Source organism: Mchenga conophoros, linkage group LG22, assembly GCF_057382185.1.
Source record: "Mchenga conophoros isolate Kocher_MC1m ecotype Shallow Benthic linkage group LG22, M_conophoros_male_GT1.1, whole genome shotgun sequence".
Classification (NCBI taxonomy): Eukaryota; Metazoa; Chordata; class Actinopteri; order Cichliformes; family Cichlidae; genus Mchenga; species Mchenga conophoros.
Genome location: NC_140546.1, coordinates 19,644,273 through 19,670,293, shown reverse-complemented (window position 1 = coordinate 19,670,293; position 26,021 = coordinate 19,644,273). Strand labels below are relative to the sequence as shown.

The 26,021-nt window shown below is 39.6% G+C and overlaps 2 protein-coding genes and 1 long non-coding RNA gene across 5 annotated transcripts; 1 reads left to right on the top strand and 2 right to left on the bottom strand.

The window, feature by feature from the left end:
- Positions 1–483: 483 nt before the first annotated feature.
- On the bottom strand, positions 484–10,463 carry atp6v1c1b (ATPase H+ transporting V1 subunit C1b). Its single transcript, XM_085262533.1, has 13 exons — positions 10,324–10,463; positions 7,624–7,804; positions 7,433–7,500; positions 7,164–7,249; positions 6,943–7,037; positions 6,658–6,749; positions 5,907–6,005; positions 4,226–4,294; positions 3,075–3,167; positions 2,675–2,768; positions 2,348–2,445; positions 2,127–2,250; positions 484–1,393 (listed from the first exon to the last, which is right to left on the bottom strand). Exons 2-13 carry the CDS (start codon positions 7,753–7,755, stop codon positions 1,295–1,297), a joined length of 1,149 nt encoding a protein of 382 aa, XP_085118659.1. The 5' UTR covers positions 7,756–7,804; positions 10,324–10,463; the 3' UTR covers positions 484–1,294.
- A 1,139-nt stretch (positions 10,464–11,602) lies between these two features.
- LOC146549342 (uncharacterized) lies at positions 11,603–25,987 on the bottom strand. Of its 2 annotated transcripts, XR_014890403.1 has the most exons (4): positions 25,928–25,987; positions 25,398–25,473; positions 12,649–12,816; positions 11,603–12,039 (listed from the first exon to the last, which is right to left on the bottom strand). It is a non-coding gene; the product is annotated as an uncharacterized LOC146549342 (long non-coding RNA). The 2 variants fall into 2 exon arrangements; XR_014890404.1 differs by lacking the exons at positions 25,398–25,473; positions 25,928–25,987 and adding an exon at positions 16,864–17,002.
- azin1b (antizyme inhibitor 1b) lies at positions 16,931–22,280 on the top strand. 2 transcript variants are annotated; one of them, XM_085262360.1, is made up of 11 exons: positions 16,931–17,071; positions 17,860–17,982; positions 18,205–18,402; positions 18,548–18,721; positions 18,982–19,154; positions 19,258–19,471; positions 19,599–19,673; positions 19,857–20,022; positions 20,142–20,251; positions 20,364–20,581; positions 20,663–22,280. In XM_085262360.1, the coding sequence occupies exons 3-11, from the start codon at positions 18,301–18,303 to the stop codon at positions 20,736–20,738; spliced, it is 1,308 nt and encodes a 435-aa protein (XP_085118486.1). In that variant the 5' UTR covers positions 16,931–17,071; positions 17,860–17,982; positions 18,205–18,300; the 3' UTR covers positions 20,739–22,280. The 2 variants fall into 2 exon arrangements, with proteins under 2 accessions (XP_085118486.1, XP_085118485.1); XM_085262359.1 differs by having other exon boundaries at positions 17,839–17,982.
- Positions 25,988–26,021: the final 34 nt, after the last annotated feature.

The following is a 26,021-nucleotide window of genomic DNA, read 5'->3' as shown; positions in this document are numbered from 1 at the left end:
GACACAAAAAGCCAAATAATGAGAAAAAACAAACATGTGAATCATTATGAGCTTGATGTGCATCTTTGTGTAAAAACACATGCATATACATGGACAAAGAGAAAAATAAGATGAACTTTGGAATAAGATGTAAGACAAAACCTCACACCCTCCTGATATCCCTCAGCATTGTCACTGGAATCAATTTGCATTCATTTATCTTTGTTTTGCATCTCTTTGAAGAGTCTGGTCATTTTGCACATGGTTGTTTTTGTCTAACTGATTAGTGTATGTTTTATCTTTAAGATACGCTTTTTGTTAGTGTATCTTGTATCAACAGTAACCTTAAAATGGTCATTGTAGTACCTAAAACCACACCTTTATTTCAGAGAGATGTTATTTCCTCATAAATCGTCACACCCCTTAACAACTTAGCCTTTATCTTTTTTTCCCCCATTACTTTATTGAGCAGGTTTACACAGCATAAAAAGCCAAAGTCAAGGATCTTTCATAGAGTATTTAATTTCACATTTATTTAAATATGTGTTTTAATTTATAGATATACTGACAATACAGTATTTGCACATATACACATTATTCATTGTTCTCAAACGGCTTGATATACAGAAATCACAGGAGCATAAGATCAGCGAACATATTGCTTCTTTGTACCGTAAAATGACCAGTTTCAGTGTTTCACAGGTTTTAGCTTGAGAAGCAGAAACAACTGTCAACATCTACTTACAAACAGGCATTCCTTACAGGGAGCTATAAACACGTCACTTTTAAAAAACTGAACAAACATATTCACTGATTTTGGAGGCTTGAAATAAATACTGTAGTTAACACGCACACTGATTTATTTATTTATTTTTATTCCCACTTACCCCACATATACCTTTCATGTTAATTTTAACAAGTAGGGTATGGAAGTAGTGACAGTAAAAACACTGTATTTTACATAGCATTTGAAGCAATGAGGGAATACCAACTATTGAGATGGAGGAAGCTGTTTACTTAAGTAGTGTGGCACAAACAGAAAAAGACAACAAAAAAGTTAGCTCTCATTTAAGTATGTTGGAACAGAAGTTGTGATTAGAGACCAGTTTACCTCTAAAACAGATCCTAAGTACAGTCGCTAATCAGCACTCTGATTCCTAACAACTTATAAGGGAGGAGACCCAGGAATGTACTAGGAACATAAAACACAGGAAAAGAAGGAAGAACACAAAAAAAGTCTAGAGTAAAAATAATTTAAGGTTTGTGGATGTGAAAGTGTCACATCAGAACACTCCTGCACGTGATGATAATGTATCTAGACCTTGAAATCCAACAGGTTGCAGTCGATCTTGTAGTAAACATAGGGGTAGTACTCTTGCTGGCTCAAGTTCAGCCCCGGGATGTCCATGGAGGCCTGAAGGCAGAGAACAGTAATTATACAAGAGAATATGACAATACATTATCGTTCTCTTTGGAAAAATATTTTTTCCTCACTTAAATAAAGACCAATCAGCAACTCTTTTTCCCTTGGCCAGTTGTTGCTGGCATTTACTTTGAAACCAGTTAACTAGTACTAATGAATGCATCATGCAGGCCTAGAAACCGGTCAGTGATCAGTCAGTTATCTCTCCTCCACCACGCAACCGAAGGCCGCTGGGAAAAATGTGCATTCCCCAACCAGTTGGCAAGTGGTTGCTGCAGTCACCTGCAGCTAGCATGGAAGCATGGATGCTCTTTTCTACTCTACGTGAGCACTCAAAAGTGCTTTACGCAACACATCTCATTTACCTACTCACACACACATTCACTCTGGGATGAATGAATTGAGTTTTAGTACCTTACCCAATGTTATTTTGGCATGTAGACTGGAGTAGCCCGGGATCAAACTACCAACCTTAAGATTAGTAGCTGACCTGCTCTACCTCCTGTAGCCACTCCAAAAACAACTGTGACGCAAACTGGAAACCAGCATTCATCCTTTATCCAGTTTGTGTTTTTAGTATAAAGGTCATTTAGACTCGAGGTCATAATCTGTGGTGGATTCTTACTTTACTGTATAACACAGTCCTCAGATTACTTCATTTAACACTGCCAAAAAAAAACAAACAAACAGGTAAGTAATGAACAAATGTGCTGCTGAGACTCACGTCAATGATTGCAGCACTGCTGTCCAGGTGCTTGTACAGGTCGTACAGCACCTCTCTGAGTTTCTTCATGTTCTTCTTGTTGGGCTGAAGCAGCATAGCCTGGAAGTTGACTGGCAGCCCATATCTATGAAATACAAGGTAACCATGAATTCGAGAGCCTGATGGTAAAGGATGCACATCTGTACATTAATAAATTCATAATCTCCTGCAAGACAACTCACCTGAGCACCGACTCCACAAACACGCGTAGAGCTTTTATGTGAATCCACGCGATGAAGGCCTCACTGAAATTCACCTTCAGCCATCGTACCAAAGGGCCCTAGATTAAATGCAACAACATATCATCAATTTTTACCATTCTTAAAAGTAAGGGTGATAAATACCACAGCAATATGAAAATGAAACGGCATGCTTACTTTCTGATTACTAGTTAACTATAAACAGCAGCTGCAAAAGGATGTACAGATGTACTACAAAAGCAATTCTTTCTGTACAGCGCGAGCTCCACTAACTACACACATTGTTACTGAAGTAAGCAGCAGGCATACAAACTGTTTCTTCTTGTCGGTGGACAAGCGTGTCATCTCTTCTTTGTCTGCCTTCATCTCCTCCTCATTGTACTGGAAGTCCCGCACTGTAAACCTGAGCCAGGACACACAGCAGAGAGATGGCTATCAGCTTTCACAGAGATGAGTATAATCAAGCACCTACCCCCCCCCCACACACCCCACACACACACACACACACACACACACACTATTTAAATCCTCATGAGCCACTTATCTATTATTTATGGAGCATTTATAACTAAAGGAAACATTTGTCATTCAGAGAAAACACAAAGCTGGATTGGCTGGAGTGTATCAAGTGCAACACGCAACATAAGCTTTAGACATTAACTCTGAAAAGCTCATATTCTTTTGAGTAAACAGAAGTGGAAGAGTTTACTTGTTTTCTCTAGCCTTGTGTTTGAAGTCATCTACAGCTTTCCTGAAGAGGGTGACACTGAACAGACCGCTGTCGCTGTCTTCAAACAGCAGCCTGGAGATGAGGACAGAATGCACAAGAGGTGTGGGAAAATATATCAATACAGCAGAGTATTTGTATTTGTGGAGCAACAATGCAACCACACAGAGATGCAATACATTTATATTTAAATGTAAATTTAATGTTTAAAATAAACATTATGTAATATAATAAAAATACATTTCAAATGCAAATCAAACTTTTTAGTATAAAAATAATAAATTTCAATAAAACAAAATTTTTACGTTTATTTTATTTAACAGTAATTTACTTTCTTCAGCTGCTGACCTTTGCAACGTTGCAAATTGGACTGTTTAAAATAGTAATAGTAATAGTACAACAGTCCACACATGTTTGCACTCACTTAAGTTGGACTACACTTTAATAAAAACAGTTCAGTTTGTCAGAAAATAAAAATGACTGAAGTGAGAAAAATACAGAAATTCATGTTAAACCAGACGCTGAGAAGGTTGGAAAAACTGATACACTTTGGCTTGTCTTACCACCATGCCAGTTTAGAGGAGTTTAAAAAAAAGGAAAAGAACTGTTGATACCTGTTAAGTTGGATTTACTATAACTATAATTATACTATAAAGTGAAACATCCCTCACTGGTGACCATAGAAATCAACACTGGAGAATATTTTCAGCTAAGAATAAACTCTGTTTAATCAAACTATGCAAACTGTCTTCCTGCTGAGACAGCTCCAGATTTGGATCATCAGGATGTTGAGGTCACATTTGCCCAGAAAGTCTAAACACAATGTCCTAAATCACCTGGCCATGTTGACACAGGGTCAATTGCCTTCTACAGGTCAACCACGTAACGTCTTCTATTCTAATACGGGTCCAATAATTTTTTACAGTTCACACGTGAGATGGTTCCAGTTTTAATCAGAGTCAAGCGCAAAGTTAAACTCAGAAGAAGACACAGGAAGTAAAAATTCTGGTCTACCTCAACTGTTATCATAATAACATGGAACAGCCATGTGCAATTCATGACATGCACAAATATATTTAAAAGCAGACCTTTCTTGTACCTTTTGTATTTAGCAGCGTCTAGGGAGGACTTACTTGGTGGAGCGTGGTACGACCATTTCAGCCAGCGTTTCGTATGTCTTCTGCCAGTCAGCGTAGCTCGTCCTGATGAGGGTGGAAATTAGAAAATAACATCTTTGACTTTTATTTTATTTTGATAAAAACCATTCTCAGACCAAAATTAAAAATTTAACCTTTACCACAGCCAAATTCTGTACAGTTATGAAATTACTTGCTCATAAATTAATGATCACAAAACGTCTTCGCACTGTCTACAACTCAGATTCCAAAAACATTGGAGCCCTGTGTAAAATATTAAAAACCTTATGCAATTATTATGCAAATCTCATAAACCCCACAATTTACAGTAGGACATGCAAAACATCAAATGTTTACAATGACAAAATGGACAATTTAATTAAAATCTGAGCTAATTTTCAGGTTGATGGCATCAAAGCATATCAAAAAAAAAAAAAAGGCAACAAACGGCTGGAAAATTAGATGTAAGTGGTGGTTAAAAGAAACTGTTTTCTCAACATACAATTGTGAGGACTTTCTTTAAACATATCACCTGCAATACATAATATCAACAATGACTGAAAGAAGATAAATCTCTGTGCGCAAAAAGGTTGAAAATCATTATTGGATGCACGTGATCTTCAGTGTCTCAGGCAGCACTGCATTAAAAACATGCGATTCTGTCATTAAAATCACTGCGTGGGCTCAGGAACACTTCCAGAAATCACCATCTGTGAAAACAGTTTATTGCGCCATCTACAAATGCAAAGACTCCACACGTGAACGTGGTTAGTGTTGTTTCTCGGCACTGCTTTATATATAGGAGAGTGACCTCTCAACCTCTGAGGATCTTTGAGCCTCTCTATGCAGGTTTCCGTCTGATTGGCTGAATCCATGGCTGGGCCAGGTGACATGCCAGCTGCTGATTGGTCCCTATCAACATCTGGTATTTGAAAAAATAAAATAACATAAAAATCCTACTCCCAGCAGCACTTTCCTAACAGAAATGACAGCAGCAGCGTTCTGGTCCTGCCCTCGGCCTCCAAACCTTTGATAGTTTTGTGCATGTTTTTTGTGGAGACACATTAGTTCTGCTAGACCCTGTGACTGTTAGCTGGTGTTTATATTTTGTACATACCTTAACTCACTCACTGTGTGAGTGTATCACTAAAGCAGAAGGGCTGAACTCCCTCTTCGTTTCTGGCTTGTGAGTTTAGCACACTTTTTGTTTGGTTTTGCTTCACGTAAGGATTAGGTAGCAGTGTTCCTTAAAAGTTTTTATTTGTTGTTTTGGCCTCAGTTCACCTTGAACTTTTTTTGCTCTGAGTTATGGGTATATTGGCCTTGCAAAACATGGACGCAATATCCTTTGACATGCCTCCTTGTCAAGGTCATGCGACACAGTAGTTTTTTTAGACATGGCCTTGTTTTTGACACTTGTTAGCATCAAATTCAAAATGACTTATTTTATATTAAAATGGTACATTTTCATAGTTTAAACATTTGATGTTTTCTGTGTTCTACTGTGAATAAAATGTGGGAATTATGAGATTTACAAATCATTGCATTCTGTTTTTATTCACATTTTACACAGCGTCCCAACATTTTCGGAACTGGGATTGCACCATGAATAGAAGCGCTCAAAAAATAAGTATTCACAAGACACACACACTGCATACAATGATGCTGGTGCACTTACTTTGGGACGACCACCAGCATGGTAATCAGGTACTCTGAGTCCAGCACAAAGTCCTCTTTCTTCACTATGTCAGCCAGACTTCTGGTCATCAAGCTCCCCCTAGAAGAAAGACACATGCATATACACAGAGCACAAGAAAACAGACGTTGAATAAAGTTACATACTAACAGTATTGTTAACATTATTAAAGCTAAGATGTTTTCACATTATGCTCAGGCAACAACCTAAAATATTGTTTTACTCTACAGTGATGAGAAAAACATCCTATACATGTGACAAAAATGCACATAACATACAAATTTTCAGTGCAACTCTAAATCCAGCTTTTTTTTAAAAAATTAAAAAATAAATATACAGTGTCCATGTGTGAAAGCTTGTAATGCAGAGCACCCAATTCCACAATATCAATGAAACACAATGAATGGAAAAAAAAGCATGGTTTTTGTTTTTGTTGTTAACTTTCACTTAACCAAAAGTAACTCTTGTGAGATGAATAATTTCTTTTGCATGAGCGCTCTGGGCCAACATAGGCCCATATTTATGCAAGGGTGCGCTGTAGTCTGAGGGACACACATTTCATTACGAGGCTCAGCACAGATGACTATGTGCCCTTTAAATTCCTTGTAATCACACACAACTCTTCAACTATGCACAGATGGACTCCAAGCAGACTTGAAACAAGTACAACAACAACAGCTACTCGTCCACTGTGTCCACAAACGTCTGTGCTAGTGACGGCTGTTTTACTCACGCATTCTTCCTCTCCAGATTCTGCAGGTTTCCCTTTAGATTGTTGTAAGCCGAAGCTCTGGCCTTCAGGTCGTTGTCTATCTGAGTCACTTGCTAGAAAACCAAGCAGGTATGGGTGAATACATCATCGCTGATCAGTGCAGCTGGAAAAATCTGATATAGTCAGTGTACTCTGGGACAATTTATGTCTTAATACAATAGATGAAATCTCAACTCATCAACCAGGACTTCAGCAATATACAACACAATGCATTAATAATTAATTTACAAAGAGAGTTGATTTTACCTTGGAAATTATCTCCGAGATGTTTTTCAGAGACTGTTTGATCGGATATTTCGCCATATCCCACTGAAATCTGGTGACATAGGTGACCAGGTCAACTGTATCAAGTAGAAACAAGATCAAAGACATCAGCATCAATCTCCATTTCCATATACTTTAATAGCTGTAAAGCAAATAGACTTGTTTTTTCTAAGAAGCTGCCTGATTACGTAAGCAGAGGTTACCTCCATTGGCCAACAGGTTCTCCTGGACTTTGTCTCGGCTGTCCTCCAGAACATCGGCCATGTACTGAGCAACCTTCTTTACCACACTGCATCCGATTTCAGGATGAGTAGTGAATAGAAAACGAGCAGAGAGAACAGAAAAACGAAACAGCAATTAGCATGATTCTATCTAAAGGTTTCTTTCACTCTTTATAAAACTGAGCTCACAACTCTTCCGCTGCCTGACAAACACATTACACAAAACTCTGTCATGTTTCAGTAAACTTTACCTTTCCACAAAAGTGTCTAGTTTAGCCAGCTCATCTGACAGGCCAACTAAGACATCCAGAGTCCCAACCTGTTAGAGGTAGACCAGAAAACATAAGCAAAAGGGCAAATAATGGCCACGCTGGTGTCCACCTATGCATTCATCACTGAGGCCTTAGCCACAGAGGACTGCTGTGTTTTGGGGTTTTTTCACCTTGAGGTCAGGGATGTTGAACTTGTTGTTAGTGGAGAGGTTGTTGGTGCGCGTAGTGGCCACCATCAGCTTGTCCCAGGTCTGCTGGCAGGTCTTCTCCCCGGGAGCCGAGATCAACCAGAATTCTGTCATGGCTGCTGGCAGGAATTTTGTCCCCCGTGCCGCTGATGTAAGGAAGTTACTGAAGGTGAAAAAACAAGATTTAATTTTTTCATGTTATGTTTTCGATTTAGTGAATGGGCAGCACTACCTGAAATGCTACAGTAAAATCCTAATCTGATAATATAATAATACTTATCTAATGCTTTGGAGGCAGGTTATTCATTTTGCATCTTTACTTAATTAACATATGAATGCATGGCTTTTACCTTTTACTTTTACCTTTAGACCAGACCTGGGCCCAATGTACGGCCATATCCAAGCCATTGGTTTTTCCTGATTGGCCCATTTTAGGTTGGTGGGAAATTGGAATTAAAATGTAAATAAGTATACATCATGCAGCTTGTCCTGTTTTCAGTCTCAAAACATTCTTTGATAAATTCCTCACCATAAGCTGTAATGAGATAATAGCTTACAATTTTTTCTGATTTTGTGGAGATACGCAATACAAATTTGCTGTCTTTATTTTCTTTTTTAATGTACATAGGTATGTTTATGCAAGCATGACTGTAAATGTTCCTTTGGAACCAACATTTATGAGAAATGTGAGTTTGCTAGTCCTGAAAGATGAGTGTAGAGTTTTTAATAAGACATGGACTGAAGTCAGAGGTAAAGCTGTGTGTTTGTTTGTGGAGAGCAAATTGTTGTTTAAGGATTACAGTCTAAATCGCAATTATGAGACTAAACACACTGAAAAATACAAGAACTTGACTGATGCATAGCAGGGACGGACGTCTGACATTTAGCCAACAAAGCTGCAAAAGCAACAAGGACTTTCTTAACCAAGCTCATCCAGGAAGTGAAGACCAGCTGTGTGATTTCCCACAAAAATCGCAAAAACACAAGTTATCCAGCTTCTGATGGAGTTTACTAGAGCAGCGGTCCCCAACCTTTTTTGCGCCACGGACCGGTTTATGCCCGACAATATTTTCAAGGACCGGCCTTTAAGGTGTCGCGGATAAATACAACAAAATAAAACTAGTACCGGTAATGAAAAAAAGAAAATTTATTCATAACACACGTGAAGAGACCAAGGAAAACAGAGTAAACGATAAAAACGATAACAAAATAACGCTGAAAACCAATAAAAACCCTGAAAACTATACATTTCACACCTGAGCCTCAACTCTCGTGGCCCGGTACCAAACGACTCACGGACCGGTACCAGTCCGAGGCTCGGGGGTTGGGGACCGCTGTACTAGAGTGTGTGGAAGACAGCTGAACTAATGTGCCTTGAGAAAAAGAAAGATTTGAGAATATAACCCTCTCCAGGTGAACCAGACCAAGATAATTCGAGCATATTGCTGGAAATCTGGAGCCTCAGTTAAAAATACGAAGCGGACAATTTTAACTTTTTGTCCACAACACAGGATAGCCAAAGGGTTTGAGATTACAAAGGAGTTAGCAGCTATGTGCTCAATGAAAAGTAAATGTATTGGCTTTTATATAGTGCTTTCCTACTTTACTTGAGCGCTCTATACATGCCTCATTCACACAAGCCCTTTTTCCAACCTAAATGGTTCCTATCTGACATTCACACTCTGATGGATGCATCAGAGAGAAGCTTGGGGTTCAGTATCTTGCTAAGGCATGCAGACTGGAGCAGTCAGAGCTCAAACATCCAGCTTTCTGATTATTAGAACACCTGGTCTACCTCCTGAGCTACAGCCACCTAGTGTTGTGCAGTCTTTGCTAAAAATGAACCATGTTGTTGATGTTGTAACTAAGATTGTTAAAATGCATTCTCAATAATCCAGATAAGAAAATCCCAAAAAGTTGATTCTGTTTCTCTGGACGTACAGTTAGCTTCTTGATTCATTACAGGCAGAGAACTTTAAGTCAGTATCACTGCTAGATTTGTATTCTTCTCTAAAAGTTAAGGAGGCACGCTCAGAAGATGTGAGCAAACATTATCGGTACAAAGTTTAAGAAATACAGATCAAATACAAAAGATCAAATTAATATTGAACAGAACTGAGTTCAGTTCAATGGTGTGGCTATCCACAACAGACCCTGCTTTAAACTGTGTTCTCACATCTTTTGATTAAGAAAAATCTCAGTGCTTTCCGATCACTTTGCATTAGACAGACACACACGTCAAACTAACACTGAATGAGTCATGTAAAAATCCTCTTTCTTCCTCTTTTGATTCTTATTTGGTTCTGAATCTTGAACTTCCTCATTATTTCCCACTGGTTTTAAAGAGTCCCACAGACATACAGAAGTGGCTGATTTCATCACAGCTACACAGGAGAGACAGACAAGTCTCCATGTCTGCTGACTGACTGTCATATGATCAACTTCTTGTTGATGCAGACCGCTAAATAGCGACCCTCCTCTTGATTAAACACACAGAATGCCACATGAATAGAAACCGCCGCTCTTTGATTCGGTATCAGGGAAAGGAAAGAAGAAAAAATCAGTGACAGCAGAATAAACCCGTTTCATGCAGTGTTAGCTTACTGCTGCTACCAGCAGCTTGTTTATCAATGTAGCCTCACGGTGTCACGACGTCACTAACCGAAGCACCGCGGTACTCACCGACGCGTTTAACGGCTTCAGCGCGCAGTCCACTCGGTATATTTCAGCCAAACACACGCAGTTTCCTGCACATAGCGCAGACAACAGCGGGTTTTAGACACACGGGAGCATCTCACTCAAAGTCAGCTGATCAGAGGAGGAAATCTGCGCGTGCGCAAACGGCTGTCACGTGTCTTAAGCAGGTTGTACTAGGAACAAGGAGACTTAAGCATAAAGTATAATTCATTAAAAGTAAAATTTACCTTATATTTAAAAAATACTTATCAAACTAACACTGAGCAAATAGTTGATGGTAATAAATAAATAGTAAAACAGATCAACCTAATGGGGAAGTGGGAGAAAATTGCTAAAGTAACAGATACATTATACTAAGCTACTTAAAATAATAAGAGGTGAGAGTGCGAGTCATAAATGTTTTTCGTGTGTGTGTGTGTGTGTGTGTGTGTGTGTGTGTGTGTGTGTGTGTGTGTGTGTAAGATATTAAAAACAAAAACGGAAAGAAAACAGCTGAAGGTCAAAAACTCTACTGGGAACTTTTGGTTGGAAAAGAGGGTAAAGCTTATATTTATTTTTATTCACATATTACACAAACTGTGTACTCACCTAGCAGCCGTGCGCCTGGGCTATTTTCAACTATCATTAAAGTTACAGTATGTTAAATCTCACCATTAGATGTCAGTAAATTGGAGTCAGTTGAATTCACTTTTCTTGTCCCTCCTAATTCAAGTCCATGAACTGAGCTACAGTGGGTAAGTAGCTCTGCTAAATCAGGTAATTCCAAAATGCCTTCAAAATATCTTTGTTTAATCTCTTTAATTGCTTTTTGGAAAAGTTTTTATGTTGGTCAACAGAAAAGAAACCCATTGTACACCGTTTGGGCTAACTTTTCATAATGTGGGACATCAGTACTGAATTTTGAAAACGGAATTTTATGCTTTTAGTTGTTTTTAGCAACCCAAAATATTCTGACAATATAATTATTTTGATACTGAGAAGACAAATCGTCAAAGATGTGTTGTCAGATAAAGGTGGAGGTGTTGCTGTCCTTGTTTCCTTTCTGTAGCAGAACTTCAGAAAGCTGACTCAATTCATCTGACCAGCTCTTGTCTGAGGTTTAGACCAGAAAGAATATAATTATGATCATGAACCTGAAGTAAGATCCTCCAAGACACCATGGAACCACTCCCAGCTGTGGGTTCACCTCCTCCTGCTGAACTCAAAGAGCAGCAAACAACCAGTCCGGAGACATTTTACATTACACAATTTTTGGAGTGTATTTGACAGTTTTTATTCCCGACTGTGATACAACAACAACATTTCAATGGAAGCAAGTAGAAGAATCTACAAACCCATCAGGGTATTTGACAGTTTTTGCTTGTTCTGCATTTCAACAAATTGAAGAATTTGATGTGGTTTTTAAGCTGACAAACTGAGAATCGACTTAAGTAGCAATAAGGAACTTCTTATTTCTTTGACAGGTGTTGTTCAATACACCCATTTACAACATGGCTGTGAAGATCTGCTGGCATCTTCCACACTACAGGGCTCAGGTAAGACCCACAGTTGACATAAAATATCAGGTAATATCTGAGGACCTGAGAGTGGTGTTGATGAAATGGCTCCTTTTATTTTTAGATTCCAACGATGATGGAGTTCCTTAGACTTCAGCAGGGGAATCAAATCCCATCACACATCACTATTGAAAATCTGAGAGATCTGTTGGTGGAGAAGAGCAAAGAGAGCAGAGCAGAGAGCAGTGAGTTACACTGATACCTACAGACCATCCCCGTCACACCTGACAGTCTGTTTGTGTTAAAGTGTAAATGCAGAGAGAAAACCTCTGTTTTGTTTTCTTTTTAAGGCTTTGGGAGTTTGAACTTGAGGGGTTTGACTAAAAAGAAGCCAAAACTCTACTGAAACTGGTGAGAGAAAACTCACAAGACTTGTAGTAATTTGGAGATTTGTTTTTTTCATTATGTTCACATAATATCTAAACAAAACTGCACTGTTAATGTGTTTCCTGTTTCAGGGTAGTGAGCATTATTAATAAAATGAGGGACATAGAGTTTCAAGCCTGGATGCTCCTTAAATTTCCAGAGGCCATACCTCCTAAATTTCAGTGAGTTACATCTGACATACGTTTGTTAACGGTCCAGCTACAGTGTTTCAATATTTCTGTGATGCTTTAAATATGTTGAAAAGATCATTCTTTTAACTTTTTAACTTGAACTTATTCTACAGAACACCTAAACTCCTCAACATGGTCAGAAATTACATTGAAATCCTTAAAGGGAAGAAGCAGGAGCATTGCTCCAAACTGCTGACCGCACAGGAAGTGGTAATAGGGGTAGTTCCCTGCATCCTGCACGGCTTCTGGGAGCGTCCTCCTCCCCCTCCTTGATCCCTTTGGATCGAGTCTCCAAAACTATCACATCAATAGAAACCCAGGCCATCTTCTCCCGTGGCATCAGAGATGACATGGTCCAGACAATCCTGACAGAAATCAAAAAGAAAAATCCTTTAAAAGTTCTACTCAACAACATTGCAAACTTTGTACCAGTTCTGCTCACTACAACTGCTAATGTAGCGAAGAACCACATCATCATCATCACCTTTATTTATAAAGTACTTTTAAAAAAACACAGCTGACACAAAGTGCTGTACATAGGAACTATATAATAAAATGCATAAGATATAAATAAAAGCCAAATAAAAGAAAAAGTAAAATAATTAATTAAATAACTAATTTCATTACAAGAGAAACTAAGTCTCGCTGAGGTTAAAAGGCAAAGAATAAAAGTGGGTTTTAAGACGCGATTTAAAAGTGGACAGTGAAGGGGCCTCGCTAACGTGCACTTGCAAATTATTCCAGCACAGATCTAGAGCGAGAGAGTGGGCTGGAAAGCCTGCAGTGAAATGCTGTATAAAGTGCTTGTACAAATAAACGTTGTGCAGGAAACTGTCTGCTAGAACAAAGCTGTTGCACGGGGATATACTAACAAAACAACAGCTTTGTTCTAGTCTCTCTAAATCAAGCATAACTATGTCTTATTTATTCTTTACACCTGTACACTTGATCTTTAGTCTGTACAGCTGAGCTATGACATACTGCCACAGATCTCTTTTAAAGCCATTTTGATAAGAAATTGTGTTTGAATAAAAGTGTTTCCTGTAGCCTTATGATGGCACTGTACCTGAATAAAAGTAACAGTTTTCTCATAGGGTTAATAACATGTCTACCAACTATTTCATGTCCAAATAACTGCTGAGAGTTACTTCAAAAGGGTTATTTAGTAGCAGGTTATTTAGATTTTCATGTAAACAAATAAACAAATTTTTTTTTTGTTTACATAAAAATCAGTCACTGTGTATATTTAACACTTAAAATTCGATGTGATGCCATTATCCTGCCTATATGCCTAGCAATATAAAAAGGTCCAAAAAGGTTAAGTATGCAGTGTACTGTATAGAGATAGAGGTTGCTGACACATTACCAATACCTGAAGATTGCTGTCTCATAGACATTCAGTGCCACCTAAAGGCAGTAACTGACAAGTAAGACAGCACAGCAGTTCCATGATTACATCTTACCACAAGAGGTCGGTACAGAAAGGAAGAAACTGAACTTTTGAATCACAAATACATTAATGTAGTGGACACAAATTATGCAGGTTAAGGCATAAAAAGGTACCGCGTAAAAAGGTAAGCGAGGTAAACAGGTTGAAATTTGTTTTTTCTTTTTCTGCACACAGTCCAGTAAAGACTCAATACTTTTCCTCTGCTCTAAATGTGTGTTTTTCAGGCTTGATGCTTCTTTTTTTGTTCTGCACTTACAGAGATTGTTGCATTGGAAAATCCCAGTAGAGTTTCTGAAATACTCAGATCAGCCCATTTTACACCCGCAGCAATGCCACGTTCAAAGTCACTTAAATCACCTTTTCTTCCCACCATTGTGATGCTCAATTTAAACTTCGGTGGGTCATCTTGACCTAAATGCACTGATTTCCAGCCATGTGACTGGCTGATTAGATATTTGTTTTAATGAGCAGTTGAGCAAGTGTACCTAACACAGTGGCCAGTGAGTGCATTTTAGTCATCGGGCCCTTTAAAATGTGATACTGCCATTTCTGTCTTAATATTTCTAGTAACACTACTTAAACTGCAGTGAGCACATGAAACATCCCTGCAGATTTCTTACTGCAGTCTTCACACAATGGAAAGTGTGTTAACTTTGAAAATATTTGTTAGTTATGGTGGCAAATTGAATTTATTTGCTACAAACAGTGACTAAATCTAATTTACTCCTGACCCCATGGGCCCCGATATGAAACTTGAAGCACATACTTTTATACTTCAGTTGATGGTTTTCTTGTCCAAATTGCCCAAATAGACTTTGAAGTTTTAGAGTAAGCTTTAGAGTAATTTTTCAGAAGTACAGTCATTTGTTTAGCTGTTTCTGCAATATGTGCAAAACAGTTTCCATGTTGTTTGGTTAAGCATTTCTGGGTCATGCTGTTTTGTGAACATTGTGTCTACTGCAGTGTCATAAAGCAAAGATAAGCGCTCTAGGACCTCTACGCTGTTTACAAACACACGGGTGAAGACGTGCAACACGTTGGTTGGGTGCAACAGAAAGTCATACGACTAAAGTGCCTGCAGGCTGTGTTTCCGCACTTATCTTTGCAGTGTTCCAGTGCTTTAGCGTCATACTGAACTGTGTGTTTGTTGAAATTAATTTTACATCCCTTTTAAGCTGAAATTATCGCAGCTAAAATAAGGCTATGATGACCGTGACAGATCTTGAGGATCAAAGAACAGAACATTCTGAAGAACTCTCACATCTTATTTCATCACGTGACGAAAGCACCAATACCAAAACGTGTACAACTGAAACGGGGAGCGTGTTTTGTTTGCATGTTTTGTGTTCTCAGTGTCATAAAAGTGTGAGTGACCAAGCAAAGCTTTAGGAAAAGACTCAGGTGGCTACCTAAAGACAGGGCAGGTTGAGTGGGTATGACTTAATTAGATACCCTTTTAATCAAGTTTAACAAGTGCGGGCCTTATTCCCATGCATACATTCTCTGATGTTTGGCCTCAGGTTCACGTTCAGCTTCAGGTAACCCATAGTTAGATTTATTCTGAAGTGGGGATGCATCCATCTTTACATGCACACTGTCAATACAGCCACAACAGACAACAATTAATACAAAATAATACAAAATACTGAAAAAAACTGACTAAACATAACTTGGACTTGATAATATATTATTCAGCTGTGGTTCACCATTCAGCCTGTTAGTTTCTTTTCTTTACAGATAAGTATTTAAACCACTACACCAAAGGAAAAAGATCAAACAAATTGAAATTGGTTACAGGCAGAAATGCTGCAATTAACAGAAATCCAAAGCACACTATTTTACTATTATACTATTGTAAATTTAATGTGCTTTGTTTTGTCACCATTGACTTTCATAAAGATAGCAAATAATCTGAAGGTATTTGCCAACAGGTGCAAAGAATCCACAGTGATGGCATATTTATTGCATATTGTTTTTTAATGTACTTTGGAAATTGACCAGCATGGCTATAAGTATAATTTATATTTGCATTAATGTGTTTAGAAATAATTCCATTTTGGAATTCTATAACTAATAGTCGGACATCTCCTGCCTTGTCCATGTGATTTTTATATGCAAAGACGGTTGCTTACATTTTACAGCGCATTTGTGTTTAGTCGTAATGCTAATAAGACCAGAAGTTTTCTCTTTGGCTAAACAGAATACTGGAAGATAATCAGTAAATGAAAACCATAGATATAAAAGTATACACTCCGCACAGATAGCTATTTTCATCTGGTCTGTGTGTTTTTTCCACTAATGTGATAAAAACTTGCTATGGTAATGTTCAGGTATTTTCTTCCTTTTTCCCACAAGTTTGATGCAGACAGCAGACCCTTACTGGCACACTCACAGAGCGTTTAAATACTGCATTCAACAGAAATCAAGAAAATATGTTATTTTAATCTGTTGTGTTCGTTGTTCATTCACAGCGAACTGCTGAACTAAACACAAAGCAGGTGCAAAGTTTCAGCCACGCCTGAGCAATACTATTTATCTCTGGAAATTAGACAGATGCTGATTGCTGATATCTTTTGACAAATGTGACATTTAAAAACAATTACTGCTTTCTAGAAAATATTGTTTTGACATTCTGTTTATTATTTTACATAGCGTTTATGCCCTATACATAGTATTTTCCTATACATATTTTCCTAAATATAAAATATAGCAGCTATAGCTCTGTAGCAACCACAAAAGTGCGTGTGAGCTGTTCCCTGACAAACGGAGCAGTTGTATTCTTGAGCTCATTTACTGGGTGGCCTTGTTTGGAAAGTTTATGGTTATGCAACCTGAAAAAACATCACAGATGTACTGCAGCCTGTATAATTTTCGGAAATGCGTATTTGGTATGTGCTCACGAATGCAGAGCGTTAATTGGTCAAACTGAACGTTCAAGCCACGCCCACGAGCCGTTGATTACCTTTTCCTCTTCCCCAGCCTCCTTTTCCAGTCCATCTCCACCCCACTCTCAGGCAGAGAAGACACTACTCGAGCGACGCGCGTTCTTCGCCTAGACATATGGCAAAAACAGCCGTCTTTCTTTCTTATATCATTGTGCCCACTACTCTTTAAAAATTCCGCCGAAAAAGAGAAGACGGTTTTCCAAAACCTTCTGGCCGTTATCTCACGTAAGTACAGCGAAGTACTTCGATTGAGTTCTTTGGGTTCAGCGGGCGGACGTAACATGGCGGGCTCGTCTTTCTGCCTTCTTGCTGCACATGACCGAGCCACATATTGAAATATGTGTTTTCCGGGTGTTTTCGTGTTCAACTCAATGTATTAAGAAATTGTGACGCAGTCACGGCACCACTATGTAGCTTTTATTCGTTTATTGTGTCATTTAGTGGCTTGTTATTGAAATTTTAAGGACACCCAGCTCTAACGTAAGCTCCTTCCGTCGTCAGTTAGCGGTTCTGTCGTTTCCATGAACCTTTCAGCAGTGTGTTTTGTCACAATGGCGTTTCCTTTGAGCAATACAAATATCTTTTAACTAGTCAAATGTAACGTATTACATCAGTTTGCTCTAGTTAGGGGTTATGCTTTGTCTGCGCATTGAAATAATACTCAATTTGTCAAGTTGTGACACTGTTGTGAGTACTACAGCGCATGCGCGTGTTTTATTTGGACGTCTATCGCGTAAGGAGTACCAGCAGCCATAAAAACACTAACGACAGGGGTAGTAGTTCAGTTACAGGCATTAAGTCGGGTGTAACTGAACCGATAGGGGTGTTGTGTCATTCAGGTTTTGACCCATGACAAATATTCAATAGATAAGACCTAAACATCAAAAGCAACAATCAGGATTGTTGAGCCTCCTTAAGAACGCTGTGCTACATGTTTCCTGAAAGTGTCTTTCCTCTGGATCTATATCTAATACTGAGTGCTTGTACTTCAGGGCTCCCCTGTCTCTGCACAGGTGTATGAACGCTACCCAGAGGGCCTAGGGGCGGCTCTTTACCGGGAGCACTTTAACTTCAACGCTGAGCCACCTTGGGATCCTAGCTGATAAAGGGACAGGTCCATCTCCTGACTTGTCCATGTGAGTAGCTATGTGTGTCTTATACACAAAGATGCATGCATTTTTATAGTGAAGGTGTGTGTGGGAGAAGGACTCAATTCTGCACACAAAGCTGTTTTGTTTGGGGTTTTTTTAAAGGCCATAGTCATATATTCCTTTCTTCTTCTGTGTGTGTGTTTTGTTTTTTTTTTGTTTTTTTTTTTGTTTGTTTGGTTTTTTTGGTCTCTTCCCTCTTCTCTCCAGTTTGTTGCATACCGGCAGGACCCATTGGCTCAGTCGTGACCCCCTGACTTGTTTATCTGCTCTTTATGATTGTCGGATTAACGGAATACGGTTGAGATGAAAGGACTCACTGACCAACCCAGCTACATCATTGAACTACTGGAGGGAGGAGTGACTCTGGAAGATGTCATTGATGCACACATCTGTGAACAGGCTCTGGTCAGTTCAGCTTCTATAACACTCTCTTGAGGCTATCCCTGAATTCTATTTTGCATCAGTGAGTTACTTAATCTGATGGGATTTGTAGTTATACATGTTTGATAAATTTGTTTACCTGCACCCTACCTTCTTTCTGATTTCTCAGGTGGAGAAAAGTGCTTTTGTGGTGGGTGATCTCGGTGCACTGATGCGACAGCATTTGTGCTGGCAGAGCCTGGTGCCACATGTGCAGCCCTACTACCCAGTCAAGTGCAACAGCAGCCCTGCAGTCATTGAATTGCTGGCATCCTTGGGCCTGGGCTTCATTTGCGCCAACAAGGTAAGCTTTTTCATGTAGTTTTGACTCAGTCAGTAATTATTTTTAAGCTGCAAAGTGCTTCATCCTCTTATGTAAGCACTTCATTTTTTTTTTAAGGGAAATTACATTACAAGCATCATTGATTGGTAGTCAGCTGATGACTGTTATCCTTTCAACTTATGCAACGCATTTAGTACTGCTTTTGATTGTTTTAATGAGTGTGTGGTTTTATTTATTTATTTATTTTTATTTATTATTTTTGTGCATCCTATTACCTGCAGGCTGAAATGAGCCTGGTGCTGGATCATGGTGTACCACCGGAAAGCATCATCCTCTCAAGTGTGTTCAAGCAACTGGCACACATCAAGTATGCTGCCAAGAACAACATCCAGCATCTTGTGTGTGAAAATGAGGCAGAGTTGTCCAAGATTGCCCGTCTGCATCCTAATGCAAAGTAAATGAGCAAACTTTTTTTTTTTTAATAAACGCAAAGTCCAAAAGAAGATCCATGGTCTAATTTAAAATGCATCTGACCCCCCCCCTCCCACCCCTTCCAGGTTGCTGCTGCAGTTGACCACAGAGGCCCACGCGGCTGAGACCAGCATGACCTTCGGCTCCTCTCTCAAGAGCTGCCGGCACCTGCTGGAAGCAGCCAAGGAGCTGGGAGTCGAGGTGGTGGGGGTAACCTTCCACATCCCCAGCTCCTGCCAGGACCTGCAACAGGCCTACACCCATGCACTGTCAGATGCCCGCTGTGTGTTTGACATGGGGGTGAGTGCTGTCCTAATTATGAAATCATAACTCTAGTAGTAGACATATATTAACTTGATTCCCCACCCCCCAGTATTCTGTCTTGAAATGACTTTATCTGATATGACAACTGTCTGTATCTACTCAGGTGGAAGTGGGGTTTAACATGAACATCCTTGACATTGGTGGTGGATTTACTGGCTCGGAGTTTCAGCTGAAACAGGCAAGTAGTGAACTGAAGTGACTCATTTAGAAATGCTTCAATCTTCTTTTTAACTGCTTTATTAGCAAGAAGCTTATTATTAGCTAATAAGCAAAAGCATTTATTCCTATGATCCAGTCCTTTATTTTTGTCTTTTTGTTTTTTAATCTGAAAATATCTGATCTGTCTGTTCACTGTATGCAGGTTGAAACTGCAGTCAGGCCACTGCTGGATGCCTACTTCCCCCAGCTTTCTGGTGTGCAGGTCTTGGCCCAGCCGGGCAGCTTCTACGTGGCCTCCGCCTTCAGCCTGGCTGTCAACATTATGGGCAAGAAGGTGGTGACTCGCCACTGGGACAGCCTAGCTCAAGGTGAGTTACTTTACTCTCTGAGGTTGTGATTATTTAACTTTTCATACAATCAGAACCAAACTAGTTGAAGTAACTCTTGTTTTAGATTTCTAAAATGGTTATCTAATGTATTCACTCAGGTGAGAACAATGAGGATACTGAGTTCCTGTACTACATGAATGAGGGTGTTTATGGTCCATTTGGCCGCAAGCTGCTGGGAAACTCCATCCCTGCCCCGTCAGTACACAAGGTTAGTAGAGGAGACTAAACTCAATTCATGACTGAATAGATCATGTGATAGCACGCACATGGTTACTGTTGTCTGTTTTTTGCCTGTTTTGATGGGTTTTGTTGCCCCCCAGCGTGCGTTGTGTGCTGAGGAGGCAATGTATGCCAGCAGCCTTTGGGGGCCCTCACTGGACCCCTTAGACCAGGTGGTGGAGCGCTGCCTACTACCAGAGCTCAGTGTGGGAGACTGGCTTCTGTTCTCCAACATGGGGGTGTGCGGCCTAGAGGACCTAAGCTGCCTCTCCACTGCCCCCCCACTGCCAATCTACTACACAGTCTCCACCTCTGACTGGTGAGTGCGTTGGTGTCTGCCACTCATGAAAATGTAGCAACAAGACATTAAGAGAATTGATCGTCACACTGTTGTCCTCAGGTACGAAATGCAGGAGGCCGGCGTGACACTGGGTGGCGCCATGAAGAACTTCTCGTTTCTCCCGTACAGTCCCTAAGTACCCTCGGCCTCTGTCCCATATTTTATTGCACAGATCTGCCTTACCTCTGCTTTCACTGTGTGAGAGGAGAGGTCAGTGTGGTGTTTGGGATGAGGGGTTAAATGTGGTCAACATTCCAGCCGCTTTGGAAAACAGCAGTGTCCTGTAATTTCTTCCAGAATTTCACTTTTGTACCTCCAGCAATGACACACGGTTGGTTATTTGATACCTCAGTTCAAATTTTTTCCTGGAAGATGACCCTAGTTTTGACTCTTTGCGACTTTAATCTGTTTGCTAAAAGAACTCTTGCCCAAGCTTTTATGACATTATGCAACAAAATGGATGACTCTTTGGAGATGGGACCCCCTCCCCCCCCATATGTTTGGGGTGGTTTTGTTTCCTAATTAAAATTCAGTTTACAAAATGTACAATTGATTTAGATCCATTGAATCACATGCTTTGTATTGATTACCTATCAATAGTTGTGTAGCTCCTGTGTCTGAGAACAGTACATTTGGTCTGTAGGCAATTTTTGAAGTGTTTAAAAGAATCACTGCCACGTGAGGACTCTGCACCTCGGACTCCGCACCTCGGACTCCTCACTTGGCGCTGCTTAAATGAAATAATGACAATGATGTATTTTTCTGTATTGCAATTCACTCAATGCATCTTGTTTTTGTTTTTAATATTTATTGGATTCAGATATAATTTGGGCAAATTTAAAGCTCCATCCTTGTGTGTTTATTGCCCAGGTATTATTGCAATGGCCCATTTAAGTGTTTTTGTGATAAGTTATTGGGTTTTTGTTTGTTTTTTTGTTTTCTAAATGATACATGGATTACGTGTGCTGTGATTTCCATTTGTGACCTCAGTGGTTTCCTTTTACTCGAAAGCCCTGATGGAATTACTGTAGGAGATTCCCTCTGTGCTGAGCTGTAGCTTGGATACAGGGACACTGTATTCAGTGCACTCCTTTCTCTCAGAGGTTAATCTGGTTTAAAAGGCACAAAATCTTATGTGGGTTAAAGGAAAAATACTGTGACACTTGTCGAGGGGATTTGGACCTTGTTCACTAGCTCCTTTGCTGGCTCTGAAAACCAACAAAGGAAGGAGGGGGGTTTCTCTCTCTCAATTTTTATTTTTTATTTTTTTCTTCTTTTGACACATGCTCAAACACAAATGATTTGTATGTGTCAGATATGGATGTACATGTCTGTATCTTTAAAGTGAGAGATGCTAGTTGTACACAGACCTCTCTGGGGCAGTGCAAATGCTAAATAACATGGACAGACCTTTCATGCCTCTGAAGTCGAGGGACTTCCTGCACAGTCTCCTCTACAGCTACATGTTCACTCATGTTAAAGATGACCTGAAGCATCAGGTTTTTTTTTTTTTTTTTGGTTTTTTTTAAATCAACTCTCGCCCCTGTGTGTCATGAGTGACTAATGTATTAATTTGCTTGTCTAAGGCACTAATGGACCATAGCCTGTTCTTTGACTGTACATTGTGCTCGTTAAAGTAATAAGTGATTAATTTAATATACATTTCTGACTGAAATCATTTCATCTGGTGTTTGTGTGGTTTTTGGCATTGGTGGGTGGAGGGACTGGAAATACAACATTGTTCCTGTAAGCCAGCATAATTTGGAGCTTTAGCAATTTGCTGCATCCCACAGCTAGGGTTATTTTGAAGACAATAACTTTACTTGGATATACAGACTCTTTAAATCTGAAGAAAACTACTACAACAGCCTAGTTATAGAGAAACCCGGCCTTTAAGTGATTCACAGATCTAGTGACATCACCTCATTTTTACTCTGTAAAAACTACAAACACCTAACACGAATCTTGTGGTTAATAAAGTTAACAAAAATTGAATGCTAGTTAACAAAAGTAGACTTGAACTAAAAACTGAAATAAGTTGATGTGTTAAACGGCCAAGAATGTGCTGCACCAACCAGTATTATTCTTACATTTATTTTTTTTTAGTTATTGGTGTTTTTAAAAAAAAAAAAAAAAAAAGTTTGTGGGTTTTTTTTTTTTTTTTTTTTTTTTGGTTTTTTTAAGCTAAAATAATATGTGGACTATTTGTCCAGTGCAAGATGTGGGAAGTTGCAAATATTCCTACGTCGTCACCTGGGTCTCAGTCCAAGCCTTCCCTTGCTCATGTTGATCAAATACTTTATTACTTTTTTGGTTAGTTTTTTTTTTTTTTCCCTGGTGTTACTTCAGTTTGTTTGCTTGTTAATTAAAATTTAGGTTAAAATGGCATTAGTTTTGCAGTATTTACCAAATTAAAATGGGGTGATGTCATTGGACCTCCGCATCAATTAAAAGGCTCTCAAAAAGGAAAAAAGCTAAAATTTTGGCTGTTAATACTCATGGACCATGCCTAGTTAGATTTTGTCCAACTAGAATTAACAGTTTTATTCATATTTTTTAGTGGTCTGCGTATCCTAATAGTATGCTGGTAAAGTAATTTAGGTCTATTGAAGTTAGTTATGGATCCTAGCTTTCCCATTGGAGAAATGCTATCTTTTCAGCACTAAACTGACAGTGCAAATATATTTGAGGGGAAGGGTAATAACCATTTGCTGGCTGTCCACTAGAAGCACTCCAGCAGTTTATCACACTGCATTGCATCTTTAGACAGAAAGGAGCTTTTAATCACTTGCTGCTGTGGGTCCTGTTATAATGAAAACTGACCCGCTTGCGGGATTTCATCCTAAACATTACAAAAATTACAGTTGAGTTCAACCTGTACAGTGTTGTGTTTCCACCATACATTGCAACATTTGCGTATGTGTTCAAGCAGTGTGGTTCATTTTCAGCACTTAGATCAAATTAAGAGCTGATCCTTCAGATCAGAATGCCAGTGCGGCCACAGCTGCGCTGAGAGTACACTGGATAAAATGGATAAACCCCTGCCCTCACTGTTTGTAAATTACCTTGCATGCCCTGTCAGTGAATGAGACACCCAGCTCAGACCTCTTAGTGTTCTCTGAAGCTTCCAGTAAGATCCATGACAATATACAAAACAGGGTGTAATTTTGATAATTACATATTTATAAGAAAGATGTTTTAAGTGCAGACCATAAGAAGCACTGGGGCACGAAGGAAATATTGATGTGTTTTGTGCAAAGTTATTTCCTCAGAATAAATACACTTCAGAGTGAATTAAAGATGCTGAATTATTTCCTCGATGTTGCACGTCAGAATCGAGTTAATCTGAGGGATGTATTTGTCTAACGGGGATCATTACAGCTCCTATCAAGTGTCTCATGTGCCTCAAGTGTTCATTAGAGAAGTGTTGCTTGCATTTTAATTGGTTTAAAAGATGAATAGATCAGCAGATGGATCATGCACAGTGCTTTCCATTGTGTTTGGAGTGTGTATTGATGAATTGGGCATTGTGCTTGACAGCAGTGGATCTGATTGTAATAAAAAATAAATGAATAAAATCTTGCACCTAAATGGTCTGCAAGGGGAAAATACACACAGCAATGCAGAGAAAATAGCTTAAATTCAAGGTTACCACAGACTCGATCGATCTGAAATTATATGCTTGAGCGATTCACATCATCCACTCTTTGACTGCACAAATAGAGCAACTCTGATTGGACCATTGCTAATTGGTCTAAAGTGAACACCCTTTTGTTGGTATGAGCAAAGGAAATCGCAAAGAAAAAGAATGGAAATCTTTGTCTTCGCTAACTTTGGGTTGGAGACAATGCTAATCTAACTTAGCTGTTAGCCTTAGAGATACATATTGGAGTACAGTCATTATATGTGTAAGTATGGCACTTCGTGTGTCCATTCTGTTTGCAGTATCTGACTTGGGTGTGAGCCTAAATCAGGCAATGCAAGTGTTGGTTATCAGGCCATTACAAAGAAGAGACTGTTGAAGAGATTCAAAGGAGCTTGCAAAGAAAAGCGTCTGGACTTCTTTTCTTGGCTGTACAGTGCAGCGAGGAATGCCCAGACCTCTACATCGGAGAGACCAAACAGCCACTTCACAAGCGCATGGCACAACACAGAAGAGCCACCTCCACAGGACAAGACTCAGCAGTCCATCTGCATCTTAAGGATAAAGGACACTCTTTCGAGGATGCCAATGTTCACATTTTGGAAAGAGAGGACAGATGGTTTGAAAGAGGAGTGAAAGAAGCCATCTATGTCCACTGTGAGCGACCATCTTTGAACAGAGGCGGTGGTTTACGACACCAACTGTCTGCCATCTATAATCCAGTTTTGAGATCCCTTCCCAGACGCCTTAACACCCACTCACATCCTGGGCCATCTGATCTCAGGAATTCGCATGATAAGGTGGGGCCAGGTTTCACAATGAACTCACCCGAAACTCTGGCTGATTGGGACCCACACCCAGTTTCACACCTTGGCTCAGGCGATTAGAGGATCATCAGGGAGTCCTTTTGTCCCTCTGTGGGGGGGTTACTCCCACTAGGTTTATATCTGGGACTCTCCACCATTTGACCTTAGAACTGAAGAAGCTTCTCGGATGAGAGGTGAAACGTCTTCAAGTAACTTAAAGAAGTCCAGATGCTTTTCTTTGTAAGCTCCTTTGACTACGATGACCTGGATGACTGAGAACCTTCACAGACATGTTGAAGAGATTATTGATTTGTTTATATTTCATCCAGTTTTTGCCTAAACTGACCTTGGTTGTTAAGGTTAGCATGCAGGCGACAGTCAGATAGGTGGTTAACGCAGCGCTCAAGCTGTGCTTGAATTACCTGTAGGCGGGAAAAGCTGAAGGTAAAATTGTTAACCTGGAAATTGCTCTAATCAACTTTTACAGTTAGCTACAACTATCTATAAAATATATGTAACAAGATTTCGCAGTTGGTATAAATTACCACATGATGGTAACTAGCCATTTTGTCAAGTTGTAACTGTAAAACACAATAAAAAATCCTAACACTTAATCTTTTGCTAGCCTAAAGACATCTAACCTACTCATTTCGCTTTCTCCCTCAATCAAAATGGTGGCTCAAAGTAATTGGGTACGGAAAGTAGCATGATATGACATCACACGTCAAAGACCACCCATTTAGCTCATTTTCTCGACACCTCATTGGTTGGGCTTGAGCATGTATCACGTGACTTGCTGCTGTGGGGGGGGGGGGGTGTCGCAGGAGCCACGCCCCCTACCTAGCTATTAGATGGGAATGGTAAATGTGGGCTCACCAGGTCAGATGTGGCATGAAATTCAGAAAGTGAACCACAGAGTGCGTCACCTGGGCAACCTGGAGCCGGGCTGAGGGTTCCAGTGAGAGAATAA

Coding starts and splice junctions, on each gene's coding strand:
- atp6v1c1b (XM_085262533.1), bottom strand. CDS start 7,755: ATGACAGAATTCTGGTTGATCTCGGCTCCCGGGGAGAAGACCTGCCAG. Junction 6,006..6,657: donor AATCTGGAGAGGAAGAATGC/GTGAGTAAAACA, acceptor TCTTTCTTCTAG/GGGGAGCTTGATGACCAGAA. Junction 2,446..2,674: donor CCGACAAGAAGAAACAGTTT/GTATGCCTGCTG, acceptor CATTTAATCTAG/GGCCCTTTGGTACGATGGCT.
- azin1b (XM_085262360.1), top strand. CDS start 18,301: ATGAAAGGACTCACTGACCAACCCAGCTACATCATTGAACTACTGGAG. Junction 19,155..19,257: donor CGTCTGCATCCTAATGCAAA/GTAAATGAGCAA, acceptor CACCCCTTCCAG/GTTGCTGCTGCAGTTGACCA. Junction 20,582..20,662: donor ACAGTCTCCACCTCTGACTG/GTGAGTGCGTTG, acceptor TGTTGTCCTCAG/GTACGAAATGCAGGAGGCCG.